The sequence below is a fragment of the Chenopodium album genome, chromosome 21 (genome assembly GCF_948465745.1).
Source record: "Chenopodium album chromosome 21, dcCheAlbu1.1, whole genome shotgun sequence".
Taxonomy (NCBI): domain Eukaryota; kingdom Viridiplantae; phylum Streptophyta; class Magnoliopsida; order Caryophyllales; family Amaranthaceae; genus Chenopodium; species Chenopodium album.
In genome coordinates, this window is record NC_137854.1 from 19,751,736 (window position 1) to 19,767,118 (window position 15,383).

Here is a 15,383-nt window from a genome sequence, read left to right on the forward strand (position 1 = left end):
GCTCTAGTTCTCTAAAGTTCGAGGATATGAGTTAAGTCAAAAAGGTCCATGGTTATGAATCCATATGCATTGCACACAAGCCTACCGGGAGGGTTGGAGCGAATGGACAGGATTCCGCGAGTTCGTGATGAAATCGAACTCGACTCCATGGTTTGGTGGATTCACAAACTTTGCACGTACCCAAATCTGAACTTTGCACATGATAGTGGGATATTCCATTGGGCAGGTGAAGCAGGAACCCCCAGAGGGTTATTTCCATATGTAGAACACATATGGGTTCAGAAAAGTGAGAAAAGGACTCAATCAATAAGCAAAATCAAGCCAACAATGCTAGAAATGGTCAAAGCAAGAAGGCAGACCCCTGACTCGGTATTGGAAGAACTTGGCGCCAGACTACAGGGACTGTCGCCGCAAAAAAGCTCCTGTCGCCAAGCGACAAAATTGTCACCAGGCGACATAAACTTTTTACGGGCGACAAGCCCTGTTTTCTAGACGCTAGTTCCTACATGCCTTGGCAAGTTTCCGTGTTCTTCGAATTTTCCAGATTTCGCATCATCTTTTCGATTCTAGTCATGAAAGATATTTCTCAAATTTCCTACGTGTAAAATTCCTATGGATTGACTCATGGGGTGCTCCCATGAGGACCTTTTAATGCATATGACAATAATGTTAATCAAATCACGCACATGAAATACTTAGAATTTTTCGAGTCTCATCCGCTCATTCTAAATAATTGCCAAAATTAAATAAATTTCAGGAATATAAATAGAAATCCTCCCCAGTGGAGTCGCCAAAAACTGTAGGGAATATTTCAAGCATTATGACCCCAAACTTGAACCCCACTGTGATCATACACTTAAGTATGGTGGCGTTCCAAAGGGAAAGACAAAGAGCAAAAAGAGTCGCCAACAAGTTTTAGGAACTTGTAAACCCAAAAGACAATCCAAAAGGACCATCAACTACTCCATAAGGTCTTGAACCAAATAGGGTCCGGGGATGAGGGTACGAATCCAATCTACAAAAGAAAGGACCCGCCCTATAAAAATAGGCATCTACTTTGTTCTGCTCGTATTCATGTGCGCTTTTCGAATAACATACAAACATTATATTAATCCTAACCTGTTTATCTATGTTGGTTGAATATTAATGCACAAATAAAACTATTATTGGCGATCACTTGAGTTAAAATCACATTAGCCTAAACAAAATTATTAATTATATTATTAAGCGTGATTTCAAGTACAAATTCCCTTTAACAATCATAAAAGGTGTAATCAAGCAATAACAATAAAAATATATATCAAGCAACATAAGAATAAACAATAATAATTATAACGATGATAATAGCATGATAAGGCATAATAAAGCTTAACAATAATAGCAAGATCCTAGGCATGATACTAATAAGATTAATAACAAGTCCTAGCATGTCACTAAACAATAAAGAGCAAAGCTTTAAACCTAACATGGCACTAACATGATATTAGAAAAGATTAAAGGCACCCTAAACATGATACTAGAAAACATAAAATAACATCCTAACATGATACTAGAAAGCATTAAAAGCATCCTAACATGATACTACGAATTATAAACGATAATAAGCATGCTTTCTACATTGTGAAAGAAATAGGGAGTAAGCTAATCTACTTACTTTGAAGCCTCGTACCTCTTTCTAATAACAAAATACACAAGTTAGTAAACTTCAATGAAAATAAATAAAGAACAATTAAAGAATTAAATTGAAATCAAATTAAATAAAGTTTAGACTAGTTTTGGACCAAACCCTCAGAAAATATCAACCTTTCACGTCTAGGGCGAAGACAACTTCGAACTTGGCTAAGAGACTCTAAGTCTTGTGAATGCGGAATATTGTATTTGTAAAAAGGCAGTTTAGAAAAAGAGGGAGAAAGAAAGCATATATTGCTTAAGAGAAAAAAGAGAGAATTAAGGAAGAGTTGATGAGAACTGATGATAGTTGATTAAGAGTTGATGATTCAAAAACAGAGATTCGGACCCTATTTATAAGGAAATAGTCCGGAAAATCATAGAATTTGATAAGGAATAAAACTCCACTCTGTCGCTAACAAACCGACCTTGTCGCCAAGAATTTATCTTGTCGCCAGGCGACAGAGTCTGTCGCGAGGCGACAAGCCTGTCGTTTCGCGACAAGACAGTTTTTTGCGGATTTTGTTTTAATCATATCTTTTGATCTAGAAGTCCAAATAAGTCATATAATATGTCGTTGGAAATCTCTTGAAGTCTACTTTCTAATGCAGTTAGAATCAGATTAAAATATTTTGTAGATAAAAAGATATGGACGAAATAGTAGGACGGTGTCAATTTTGGATAGAGTTTCGTATATCTTTAATATCTTTTTCGTTATAGCTCGGATTCATTATTATAATATATCATTGGAAAGATAATTTCAAGATATATACAACCATATAAAATTTGGATAAAAAACATGAGGCACGAAAATAATATCTGACTATCTTTGAACATCTTTAAATCCGAATAGAATTAGGAAAGTTTTAAAAAAGGAAAGTTTATATTCAAATCTAATTCCATGATCTTATCTTTTCAAAACAGGATAATAAAGATATTTTAGAAACTTATAAAAGATTCTAATCAATCCTAATTAGTTTAGGAATAGGATTAAACCTTTGGACCCTCCTCATGATCATTGGGTCGTAGGTAAAATCCGGTTTGGGCCCAGTTTAGTATTTTGGCCATAACTTCCTCATTATTCATCGGAATTGGGCTTATAATATATCGTTGGAAAGGTCTTTTAAAGCCCCATCCAACTACACCTTTATTGGACCCTTATCATGGACCAAAATAAACTGAAATGGACGTTTTTATAAAATAGAGTGGGTTTTCGAAACAGAAAGAAGGATTTTAATAAAAAGTAACCGCAACACTAGACTTTTCACACTTTCACCTCATTCGATTATGGTTTGACGTGATAGGTATTCATCACTGGGTTGGTTTTGGGGAGACACAAATGGGTGTCTACAGGTGGCAATAGTCAAGGCCGAGGGAATTGGAACAATAACCAAAATCGGGGAAATTTTCAAAACAAAAACCAAAGGGGACCCCTCCCGGTTTGCTCCAAAGCCCCAAGACAAAGGTGATAATTCTTATTCCCAACCATCATCATTTAAGTAAAATTTGGAAGAGTTGATTGATAATCAAACCAAGATCATTAACACCTATATGACGGTTAGTGACAAGAAATTTAATGAGATGATGACTCATAACAAAATGCTTGAGACACAAATAACCCAACTTACAAACACTCTTAAGGATTATGCTAGACATTCTTCTTTGCCTTCTCAAGGAGTAGAACCTAAGAAACCCGTTTATTCCGTCACCACTAGGAGTGGAAGAGTTCTTAATGAGGGAGTTTCTAGGTCCATTGAGGAGGATGAGGAGAAGAGTGTTTTGAGAGAGGAAGATGAGAAGGGTGTGTCTAAAGGTGTTAGTTGTGAGGAAGAGCAAGAGAAAAAGAAGGATGAAGAGAAAAAGTGTGAGGAAATGAGAATACCCGATCTACCCTATCCACAAAAGTATTTAAGGCACAAGATGGATGAGCAATTCGGCAAATTTATTGAGATGCTCAAAGAGGTTCATGTTTCTATCCCTTTCACCGAAGCTATCCCACAACTGCCTAGATACTCTAAATTCCTCAAAGAGATTCTAGATGGGAAGAGAGATTGCAATGAGGTTGGTTCGGTGGAAGTGGGAAAGTGCTTTAGTGCTCTAATTCATAGGGAGTTACCGGAAAAGATGGTAGATCCGGGGAATTTCTCTATTCCTTGCAAAATCAAGACGTTGATGTTTGAAAATGCTCTTTGCGATTTAGGTGCTAGTGTGAGCATCATGCCTTACTCGGTTTTCAAGAGACTTAATCTAGGTGAGCTTCTTCCATCCAATATAACCCTTCAATAAGCCGATCGATCTATTAAGATTCCTAAGGGGAGAGTTGAGAATGTCCCACTCAAGATAGGAGAGTTCACTATTCCCGTTGATTTTATCGTGTTAGAAATTGATGAAGATGAACACATTCCAATCATTCTAGGGAGACCTTTCTTAGCCACCTCGGGAGCTTTGATAGATGTGAAAGGAGGCCGCATTACCTTGAGAGTTGGTAAGAAGGAGGAAAGTTTTAAGTTGAAACCAATGCATGAATCTTTGTCTCTTGTGAAAGGAATGATGTGTGCAAATTCCTCTCGTTCTATTGATAATGTGTGTATGATTGACTCTTTAACTAACGATTTTCTTGAGAATTTTGATGATGTTCTTTCAAGTTTTGATAGCATGAAGGTTAGTGGAGAGAAAATGATGATTCCCAAGCTTGTAGACGAGAAGGAAGTTGAGATTCCTAGTTGGTTTGAGCTTATTCCTCAAGATGAAGGGGATATCTCTATGATTATGGATGTTGAAGTTCCATCTATATTGAGCAACAAGCCAAAGAAGAAGGCTCGTGATTCCAAGAAGTTGAGAAAGAGGAAGAAGTCAAGAAAAGAAAAATTTGAATTTGAGAAGTGTTTGAAGGAGGTTTCACCAAGCAACAATGAAAGGTTGCTAAAGAATGAAGAAGATTTTGCTCTATCCGCTACCTTGAAGAAGGTGGTATTATTTGACCCTCCATGATTTGGAGGAAGGGTCGAGCTTAGGACCTTAAGCAAGCGCTTCCCGGGAGGCAACCCGGAGTTTCTAACTTTTCCTTTTGATTTTTGAATTTTTCTTATTTTTCCCTCTTTTATTTCCTTTACTTTTCTTTCACTTTTCTACTTGATTGGATTTGTAGGATGCATTTTTCGAGATTGGATTTCACTAAGTGAGCATGAAGAATGAGAAGGTGTTTTGCGGTATTTGATATGATTATGTTCAATTTTATCGAAATTTGAAGTAAAGGGGTAAGAATTTTAGTGAGGTAAGTTATGGAATTTATGCTTTAAAAGTTTAAGGAATTTGGTGCTTGGTGGGTGCTTATGGTGGGTTCATGAATCTCTAGCCTTGAACTCACTAAAATTGAATTTTGCTACTGCCAATGTTGGTGTTTATCACCATCATGATTCATGAACGCATCCAAGAACGCACCAAAAACCTTAGAAAAATAAAAAAAAAAAGAAGAAAAATGGAGTCTGCCAGGTGCGGGCGCGCACGCATATGGTGCGGCCGCGCACCATTCTGGTGCGAGCGCACCAGCCCAGCCGTGCCCCTTTTCCCTTTTTCTTTCCTTCCTTCTTTCTTTTCCCTCATTTCCTCCTACTCCCTTCTCTATCCTTCGACCCCCATCAACCTTACACTCCATAGCCGCACCTCACTCTCCTCTTCTTCATCAAGATTTCATCAATTTTCTTTCAAATTTTCACTCCAAATTCATCAAAATCACCTACATTTTCATTTTAATCATAAAAAACATACTCATTCACCAAATTAAACCCCTAATCTCTCTCCTCCAAGATTGGGTAAAATTTGGGCTTTTGTGTTTGCTTGAAATTGGTGGCTCAAATTGGTTCAATCTTGCTTCATATATGGTATAATCATCTTCTCTAGCTTCAATTTGTTTAATTATGTCATATATATGCATGTATTTAAATTTTCATGAGCATGAATAGTAGTAGTACGGGTTTTGTTGATTTTGATTTTTGGATGATAATTTGAGTTGTTTGTTAATTGATTTCACTTTACATTGTGTTGTTTGTTGTTTTTGTAGCATTTTTGAGCAATTTGGTTGGAAATTGTGGAAATTGATTTTTGGTAGTGTTGGTAGTAAGGAACATTTGTGGTATTTGTTTGGAATTCTTGCTTATTGGATTAATTGTGAAGGATTTTCTTAATTGATTGGTGTAGTTTGGTTGTTTGGATTGATTTTGAATATTGGTGGAAGTGTATTTGTTGGATTAGTGATTCTTGGAGATTGGTGGTGGTATTGTTGTGATTGTTTTTGGTGATTCAAGCTAGCTTCAACCATGTCTAACCTCATCAAAAAGCTTACCAAGAAACGCAAAACCAACGTTTCCATTGAAGAACCTACTCCTAGCACCTCCACTTCACAAAAACGACCTCCTACTCCACTTCCAAGAAGACAAATCCTTCACCCCAAACAAAAAGCCCGATACCACAAACTCAAAGATGAACGAACCCTTAAACCCACTCGCCATTATTTCCAACACGACATGACTAAGTTGGGAATAGATGAAGATGTAAGGGAGTTGTTGTTGAACTTGAGGATGGGTTCCTTTCTTGCCGATGCCTACCACACCTACAAGGAGCCTACATTGGAGTTCATGGGTACTATTGAGCTTGTGCTCGTGGAGGGGCAATATAGGGTGCAATTTTAACTTTTCAACGAATTCTTCGACTGCTCCTTGGAAGAGTTCAATGCGGCTCTAGAATTTGATCCACATGGAGATATTTTGAATCTAGAGCCTTATATTTTTCCGGAGTATGATCAAAATGCATGGTGGGAAGATATCTCCGGGATTGGTAAGCTCATCACCAAGGAGGCCAAGATTAGTAGTGTGTACCAACCTTGTCTTCGGGTGGTACACCGCCTTTTGGGTTATGCGGTGTTCCCCAAGCAAGAGTTGGGGAAGATGAGCAAGCTTGAGCTCAAGATCCTTTGGTTGGCCACACGAGGAGAGTATCGTGGCCGGTTGAACTTGGGATACGTCTTTGCCACGTATTGTATAGCTTTGAGGAACCGGAGCACCGGTGAGATTCCATGTGGGGGGTATGGTGACGAGGCTCTTAATGCACCTTAACCTTAATCACTACTTGCCCTATTGCAAGGAAGTTGGGGATGGCTCCACTCTTTATCTTGATATGCGACAATTGGGGCAAGTCCAATTCATTTCCAAGCAATATGAAGAGGGGAAGTATGAGTGGCTAAGGGACAACAAGCATTGGTGCTTCCTACCCAACCTCGCCTTGACTTATCTCCACCGGATTGACATCGAAAATGTGTGGCACGTTCCTAAGAACTACCGGCGGCCATATTTTGACTCCAATGATGATGAGGAGGAAGAAGAAGAAGAAGAAGAAGAAGAAGAAGAAGAAGAAGAAGAACAAGAACAACAACAAAATCAACAACAACAACAACAACAACAACGTCAACAACAACAACAAGTTCCACAACAACAACAACAACAACAACAACGACAACAACAACGTCAACAACAACAACAAGTTCCACAACAACAACAACAACAACAAGGGCAACAATCTACCTTAGCTAGTGCCGATTTGGAGGCACTAAGCAACCAAATGAGCGGTTTGCAAATCCGCTTAGAGGGGATGTACAACCAAGACTTAGAAGCTATCTACAACCAAATGAGAGGTAATTCTGAGATGCAACAAGGTATGTTTATACAACAACAACAATTGTATGATGCGGAAGTTACCGCGGGAACATTGTTCCCCCGGTTAACTATCCTTACTTTCCTCCCTAACAAGGTCCTCTTCCTTCGTATGGGCATCCGTATTGGCAAGGGCCTCTAGAGCCTAGTTCTGAGTGTCGTTCCTACCCGGATGAGCAAGGTAACTATGATTACCATGCTCCCGGAGGGTGTGACTATAGGTAGGTTGTCAAGTAAGATTGTCCATGATGGTCTGTCGAATATACAGTCATTTACATTTATCAACTCATGGAAACATCTCCTCAGGATGAACTCAATGATAAATATTGCATCAAGGAGCAGCATTACAATAAAAAGGTCACTAGGTAGGTTTATTGTCTCAGCATAACTTTGGCGAACTACCTCTTCCCATCCTGCTACAGCATCGACATAATCATCTAACTTGTCAGGAGTGGATCGTTGAAGAAAAGATTTCAAGTACCTCACCTTTTGTTTTTGCATATATATAAGCTTTGAATCACCGTAGTAGACTGGACCAATTGACACAATCAAAGGTCGATAAGCCTCCTCATTTACCTTTCGAAGATTTTCAGGTACTTTGTAGATGCAACAATTTGAGGAATCTGTTGGCAATGATGCAATCTCGTGCAGTATTGAATTAGCCACCCGTTGGGTATTAGCCATGCTTTCCTTTAATTTATTTTTGTCCTGGCAAAAGGAAAAGAGACAGTGAGACAATTAAGGTTCTCTAGATCCAAGCTCAAATATACTCCTTACTTTTTTTCTAATTCTGTTTTTTTTCGGTTCTTACTTTTTGATTTGTTTAAAGGCTTACCGAGTTGTTCACTATCAAATTATAATTACCTTCAATTAAAGCTTAACAAAAAATCACATTAAATTCTCACTTTAAGCGTATTTTTTTTATAACTACCCTTATGTACACCCTAACCACCCACTCGAGCTTGCTTTGCCCGAGAATTTAAATCCTCTTGCCCCTTGGCAACAAGATAACCTCAAGGGGCATTATGGGTGGCCCGAGGGGTTCACCGGAGGTTGGGATCCTTATCCACCCCCAACCTTTGATGACCACATGGGCATCAATGACCCCAATGGGGCCGGGCTGAGTGGTAGTGGTGGTAGTGGCCATTAGTTCCCTAGCTTTTTGTGCTTTTTGCCTCCATCCCTTATGTTTATGTGCTTGCTTTGTATTGTTGGGATGTTGAGATGTATCATTGTTTAGCTTGGGGGAACTTATTTTATGACTCGGTTGCCAAAACATGTTGTTGTATACATACTTTGTTTGCTTGTATGATTTTAATGCACTTCTTGCTTGGTTAGTTTTATTTGGTTGGTTTTATTTTCTTGGTCTCTTGTCCTCTTGTTGCTTGATTGCTTTCCTGGTGTGCTTGATTTGCCGTTGTTGTAGTGATGCTTTGGTTATAATGATGTTGTTGTGCTCCCGTTCCCTTGAATCCAAATCCCTTTAATTCAAAACCCTTTGATCCAAATCCCTTGAATCCAAATCCTGTAGTTTAGTTTAGTTTCTTTAGTTCGATAGTTTGTTACTTGTTTTCTTAGTTTTTCTTACCTTTCTTTCTTTTATTCTTTGATAGTTTATTTCATGTTTTGCTTAGTTGTTTATAGTTTTTGTTAGCTTAGTTTACCTTTTTTTTTGTAGTTTCTTTCTTTTGTTTTGAAGTTACTAACAATTTTCTTTATTTATAGCTTCTTTTATTTTTCCTTTTCTCACTTGGCTTTTTGAAGATGCTTACGATCTTAGAACGCAACGAAGGTGGTTTCTACATTGCTTTCGTTTATTATGCTAAGAATGGATAGCCCAATGAGACCTTTCTAATTTTTCTCTTTATTTTTCTTTGGTTGCATAGATTGGGATTAGTTTAGGGGAAGTTTAATGGTTCGAGGATGAATGCTTGTTAACACGTAATGTGTTTGGGATCGTTGACGATGTTGTCATTCGATCACTTGTTTGTCGATTGGGATATATGTGTTTAACTTGCTTTCTAGTCCTTTTCTCCTATTCTCCGTTATCTATGTCTTTCCTTTTCTTTTCTTTTCTTTTATTTTTCTTTTCTTTTTATTTTCTTTTCTTTTTCATTCTTGTTTGTGGTTTGATTTTGAGGCTTAGTTTTCATTTTTGATTTCTTTATGAGTTGGACTTTGTACATTGGACTTTGTCTTTTGCGTGATTTTCTTCCTAGGTGGTAAAGGTATGCACGGTTTGAGACTATGTTCGGTTGACTCTAGGATAGGTGTATGCTAGGGTAGTTAGTTTGAACTAGGAGGATCATGAAGCCGGATTCTACTTGTTTGTGGCATGCTTGGTAGTTGCTCCCTATAGTCGATTTGACATTACTAGTGAGTTTTTGCTACATCCATGTGAGGTTCATCGTTTTTCAAGCCTTCAAACTATTTTGTATGAGCGGCGTGGATCCTTGACTTTGCAAACCTAATCTATAAAACTTGATGTATGATTCTTAAACCCGAGATCGAGCTATCTAGGGAGGACAAAGGCACCTTTTTGGGGGGTGGAATTTTTCCATTTTTAGGTTAGTTTGTTTCATGTTTGTTTTTGGGTTTCCATTTGCCTTCTTGCAACCATTTGAGCCTATTTTCTTCTTTTCAAGCCACATCTTTAGATTTTTGGCCTTTTGTTTCATTTTCTTTCCTTTCTTGTTTTTGTGAAGCAATTGATCATTGTTGAAGGAGTTGTGGTGATGTAGTTGAAAAATATGGTTCCTTTGATGCAAGATTGTGATTTTAATCTTGTTTGTGAATAATGGCAAATGAATATGAGTAAAAGCCGTTATACTTTATAAAAGGCATGGACAAATAAATTGCATTATAGAAAAAGCCGTCCGAAGTTGGAAAAAGGCAAGGACAATGCATTTCAATAAAAAAAAAAACAAAAACAAAAAAAAATTGAAAAAGTGAAAATTCAAATATATTTTGATGTATTCTTTTCTCCTTCTAAGAATTGAGGACAATGCTTCATTTAAGCTTGAGGGAGAAGCGTTTACGCTTTTTGTATATATTTCTTGTGAGTATAGCTTCAAATAAGCTTGGGGGTGTTGTTTTTGTTTGGTGATTGATCGTGTTGTTAAGGATTGATCACCCTTTTGCTTCACTTTTTAGGAAAACCGCCAAATTTTAAATTTTAGCCTACCGCCAACTATTCGGGGGAGGGAATCATGGGTCATTGCCTAAGGAAAGGGGATGCATAGTCAAGATTGTCGAGTAGCCTAAATAAATCTCTTTTTCCGGTTCCTTCGAGGAATCATTGGGATGCTCGCTGAGGGGAGATTTGAGACTAGTGGGGAGAACGCGGTAAGATCGTTTGGGATGTACGTGGATTGTGATGTCTAGTTCCTATGCCTAGCACACCCTACGTTTCAATCAACCTTAGATATCTTGAAAAGTGCATTCCTTGATTGCTTGAGAAAGATTTTCATTCATTTGCATTATAGTCTCTTTGTAAGTTCATTTCGCAAAGGTTTTGTTTTCCTTTTTTCTTTTCTTTTCTTTTTATGGTTTTGCCTCTTTGATGTTGGTGGAGATTTGTGGGTAAACTCTTTGGACACCCTTACGAGACCTCACTCGCCCTCATGACTTTGGGGTTTAAGGGGCTTGTTGTAGTTTAAAACAACCGTGATTCTTACAACAGTGAGTCTTAGTGTACATTCCCTTCTTGAGTCTTTCTTTTGCCCTTTTAATAAGTTTTTCATCCTTGTTCTTTCTTGCTTTGTTTTTCTCGAGGACGAGCAAAAGTTTAGCTTGGGGGAATTTGATGAGTGTCATTTATGGCACTCATTTGATCTCTTTTAGGATGATTTTCATTTCATTTTGTTACTCTTTTTCTCTAGTTTTCTTTAGTTTTGTCCTTTATTTCGTTAGTTTGTGCATCTCGTAGTTAGTTTCCTTATTTTGTTTATTTGTTTATTTGTTCTTTTCTCCTTTTATTTGTTTGTTTTCGTTTATTTTTAGGTTGTGATCGAGTTTCCAAAGATTCCCGAGCTTCCCTCCTACATTTCTAATCAAGTTGGATGCCTTGGGTTAGCTTTTGGAGCTTCAAGTTGGAAGGAACTCAAGGGGCAAGTCTAGAGACCGGTGCACGTATGCGGTGGGGGCGTCATCTTTGCCACAAACCCACCAAAATACTCATTTCAAGACTGCATACCTTGGTGTTCATCACCATCATCTTGACATGCGCATGAGGTTGAGCTAGGACGAAGAAGAGAGGAAGAGAGCTGCTGCCAGGTGCAGGCGTGCACGACTGAGGTGCGGCCGCGCACCTGGGTGGTGCAGCCGCGCACTTGCTAGGTGCGGCCGCACCTGCTTGGTTGCTCTGTTCTGTACCCTTCGCCGTGTTCCCGCGCCCTCCGTAGTCTATTTTTAGAAGATCTAACCGAGTTTTCCTTTGTATCTTTTCTATATATAGTCTTTCCTTCTATTTTTAGAGAGAGAATTAATTAGAAAAATCATTAGAGAAAAAAATTAGGATTAGTTTGAGAACTTTTGATCATATTTTTAAAGAGACAAACTCTAGTATTGTAGAGAGAGAAATTCATGGTTGATTGTTGATGATTCAAGATTTCTTCATTTCAATTGATCTTTGATCAAATATTGTAAGGATTACTCTTCTTTGATTTAATATATAGTTTGATTTTAGTTGATTTCATTTGTGTTTCATATGCTTGTTGATTGTTTGGGTTTGATTGATGTTTGATTGAAGTTTGATTGATTTTTGTATTGATTTTAGATTTCTTAATATGATCATGATGAATGTGTTGATTTGCTTTATTTTGATTGTAATTACCATGATTAGTGAGTAGATTACTTTCTAGGGCATTGGTAAAGCATGTATGAGTAATGGATTAGTGCTAATTGGGGATAATTGATGGAGTTGATAGTGTGATTAAATTTGGTTGATGAATCATGTGCATGTGTGTGATTAATTGAAGATTGGCTAACTTTGATTGTTGCACTAGATTGCATTGTAAGTTCACATTGATACGGACCATTGATTTGTGGCTTGCATTTACACGATTGAGGTGTCTTGTGATGTTTCCTAGCTAGAGTTTATCGTAGTTTACGCTAGTTAGACCTCTATAAGAATAGCTCGATATGCTCTATTGGTTGCATGATTGATTTTCCTTCACATTGTTTGACTTAGCTAATTTAGCCTCCCAATTAGCCGATTCCATTATGAATGCATGTGGATCCTAGCCCTAGTGCTTATTATATTTGATTTCTACAAGTTTATTTGCCGTGTTTGTTCTAGCTTTAGAATTTACAACCCTACCTATAGACTTCGGGATAGCTTGACCATAGAAAATAGACTTTTGCTCACCATTCCTTTGGCTTCGACCCTTGACTTACCATATACTTGTATAGGGTTGGTTAAGTGTTTATAAATTTTGTTTGACCGTTGGGGAGGTAGATCACGACCTACCATTTCACCATCGATCAAAATGTTATACATTAACATCCATTATATGTAATAGACAAAGCAAATTCCAAAACCAAGTTTTATTTATACTTAATTGAATTACATAACTTCACTTATAAAACTAAATAATTTAGGATTCACCTACTTGCTACTACCCCTTTCCTGCATTACCCTGAGTACATCATTTCATTAAAAAAAACACAAATTACTTATATGAAAATGGCAATTTTCATAACCCTCTTGCAGCAAACAAAAACGTCTTCCACCATGTTATGTATTGCAGCAATATCTGAATTTGGTGAAGCATCATAAAAACTCACATCATCTTCAGTAACCTAGTTAAAAAACCCGCAACCTCTGATTTTTTTTACTTGCATTTGTAGTATGGCTTCTTAGGATTGCTCATGGAATCAGAAAACATAACCTCAACATTTTTGGGAGGGTTGCAATTGTAGAGCTTCATACTTACCCAATTGAAATTTTCATCAAATGCGCCCCTCTTCCTTGAAGACACTCTTCGAAAATTCATGGTTAGGCTTTTTTGCGATTGAAATTTGAGATGAAACCCTAATTTATGAATTGAAAGAGGGAAGGATTATATAAATGGGAATTTGATGATAGGCGGGAACTGATAAAAAAAGGGGGAAGGAATGAATTAATTCAGGGTTAGGTTAGTCTTTTTGTTTAATTAAGTTAGAAAATGAGCCATTTAGGAGTTGGTTAGCCAATTTAATGACAATAAGGCCACATAATACAAATTAGATAAATTTGGGTGTCATTTAAGAGAATCGAAAAAAACATCATCTTCCACGTAGAAAAATTAAAAGTATGAGGCCACCACGTAGAATTTTCCATTAATAATAATAATTAGAGTATCAGCAATTAATTAAAGTATAATGATCAAAGCGTCAGAAACTAAAGCGTTAAAAACCAAGAAATAATAATATAAACATAATAATTAAAGCATGATATATTGATGCATTGAGAATCAAATTATATCAAACTTAATCAAAGCGTTAGATTTATATTCAGAGCATACTAGCTTGCCCCTTGTGGCAACTTCATGATAAATGCAAATAATATGAAATGAAGTTAGCCACAAAATATAATGTAACCGTCAAGTTGTTGTTGTTAACGACAACATTCAAACTGGTGTTGTCGCCACTGATTGACGTCGTCAACATTCACCGACATCGCCGACATTGACCGACGTCGTCTACAATAATGAATGTTGACATATGACATCGAGTTGTTGTTGACAACATTAAATTGCTGATTGATAACTTTATTGGCATGAATATTGATGGTTGGCGCACTTGACTACTTTAATATCTGTTTCAACAACAACATAGCTTCGAAATGATGTTTTTTTTTTTTTTTTTTTTTTTTTTTTTTTACAAAGAGAACTACAAATTCAATTAAAAAGTAAAAGATAACAACTCCCTACGACGAGCTGCAACAGCCAGATGATGAGCAGCCTCCACTGACAACCGTGGAACCTTACACAGAAGACAAGACTCAAAAGAAGCTAGAACTGCCCGAATATCATCCAGGATCCAGACCACCGAGATGTCTGTAGAACGCTGATTAAGAATCAGCTGGGGAATGGCAGAGAAGTCCGTATGAAGTAAAAGGCAACGAATACCCCGTTGAATGGCTTGGCGAAGACCCAATAGACAAGCCTGTAATTCCGAGTGTAGAGCAGAGCTAGCCGTACATGCACGAGCACTACCTGCAATTAGATCCTTGGAAATAGGATCCTGAAAACACCAACCCGCGCCAGCTGAAAGACTTACGCTGTCCCAAGCACCATCAAAAAGAAGAATATTGTCAGGGTCAGTACGGTAAGACCCACACAGGATATAGACCGAAGGAGGAGCAGTAAAACCCGGGGGAGTAGAAGAACTGAAAACATCAAGCTCCCTAGCCCTGGTACCTCTATTTTTCCATGTAATAGCCAAGTCCAGAATTAATTGGGGAGAATAGACCTCTAAACGAAAACGGACATTGTTCCTCGTTAACCAAATTGCCCAACATAAACCAAAGAAACTATCCATTTGGCTCCAATTTAGAGAACTTGCCAGGCGCGACTAAATTTCCACAAACCAAAGTGGAAAGGAAGGATTAACAGCTGTGGCATGCAAGCTATCCCCATCTAAAGATCTCCATAATTCCCTAATAAACCCACAGTCTCGGAATAAATGATCAACTGTTTCAGGAGCCTGACTACAGAAAATGCAAGAAGTATCGACCGGAAAACCCCGAAGGCTGAGTAAAACTACGGTCGGCAGCACATTGTGTAACACTTTCCAGGTGAATAACTTCCATTTCGGAAGAATAGGAAGACCCCACAAACGTTTCCACCAAGTACTAGAAACCAGGCTATCCAGAGCAGGCAAAGATTGAGAAAGTATTAGAGAATATGCTGATTTTGTGGTAAAGGAACCATCCCTAGTGTGCTTCCAGTAAATAAAATCATCAATTTTCTGCCTAGGACGTTCGAGACCTAAGATAGCCGAAGCAATCGGCTGAGGGAAAAGAGT

The 15,383-nt window shown here is 37.8% G+C and overlaps 1 protein-coding gene across 1 annotated transcript; it reads right to left on the minus strand.

Annotated features, from left to right (window-relative positions):
• Positions 1-14,258: 14,258 nt before the first annotated feature.
• On the minus strand, positions 14,259-14,897 carry LOC145600538 (uncharacterized). Its single transcript, XM_081656423.1, has one exon. It carries the CDS (start codon positions 14,895-14,897, stop codon positions 14,259-14,261), a length of 639 nt encoding a protein of 212 aa, XP_081512549.1.
• Positions 14,898-15,383: the final 486 nt, after the last annotated feature.

What these genes read in the sequence shown, in the direction of transcription:
- LOC145600538 (XM_081656423.1), bottom strand. Translation starts at nt 14,897, where the DNA reads ATGGATAGTTTCTTTGGTTTATGTTGGGCAATTTGGTTAACGAGGAAC.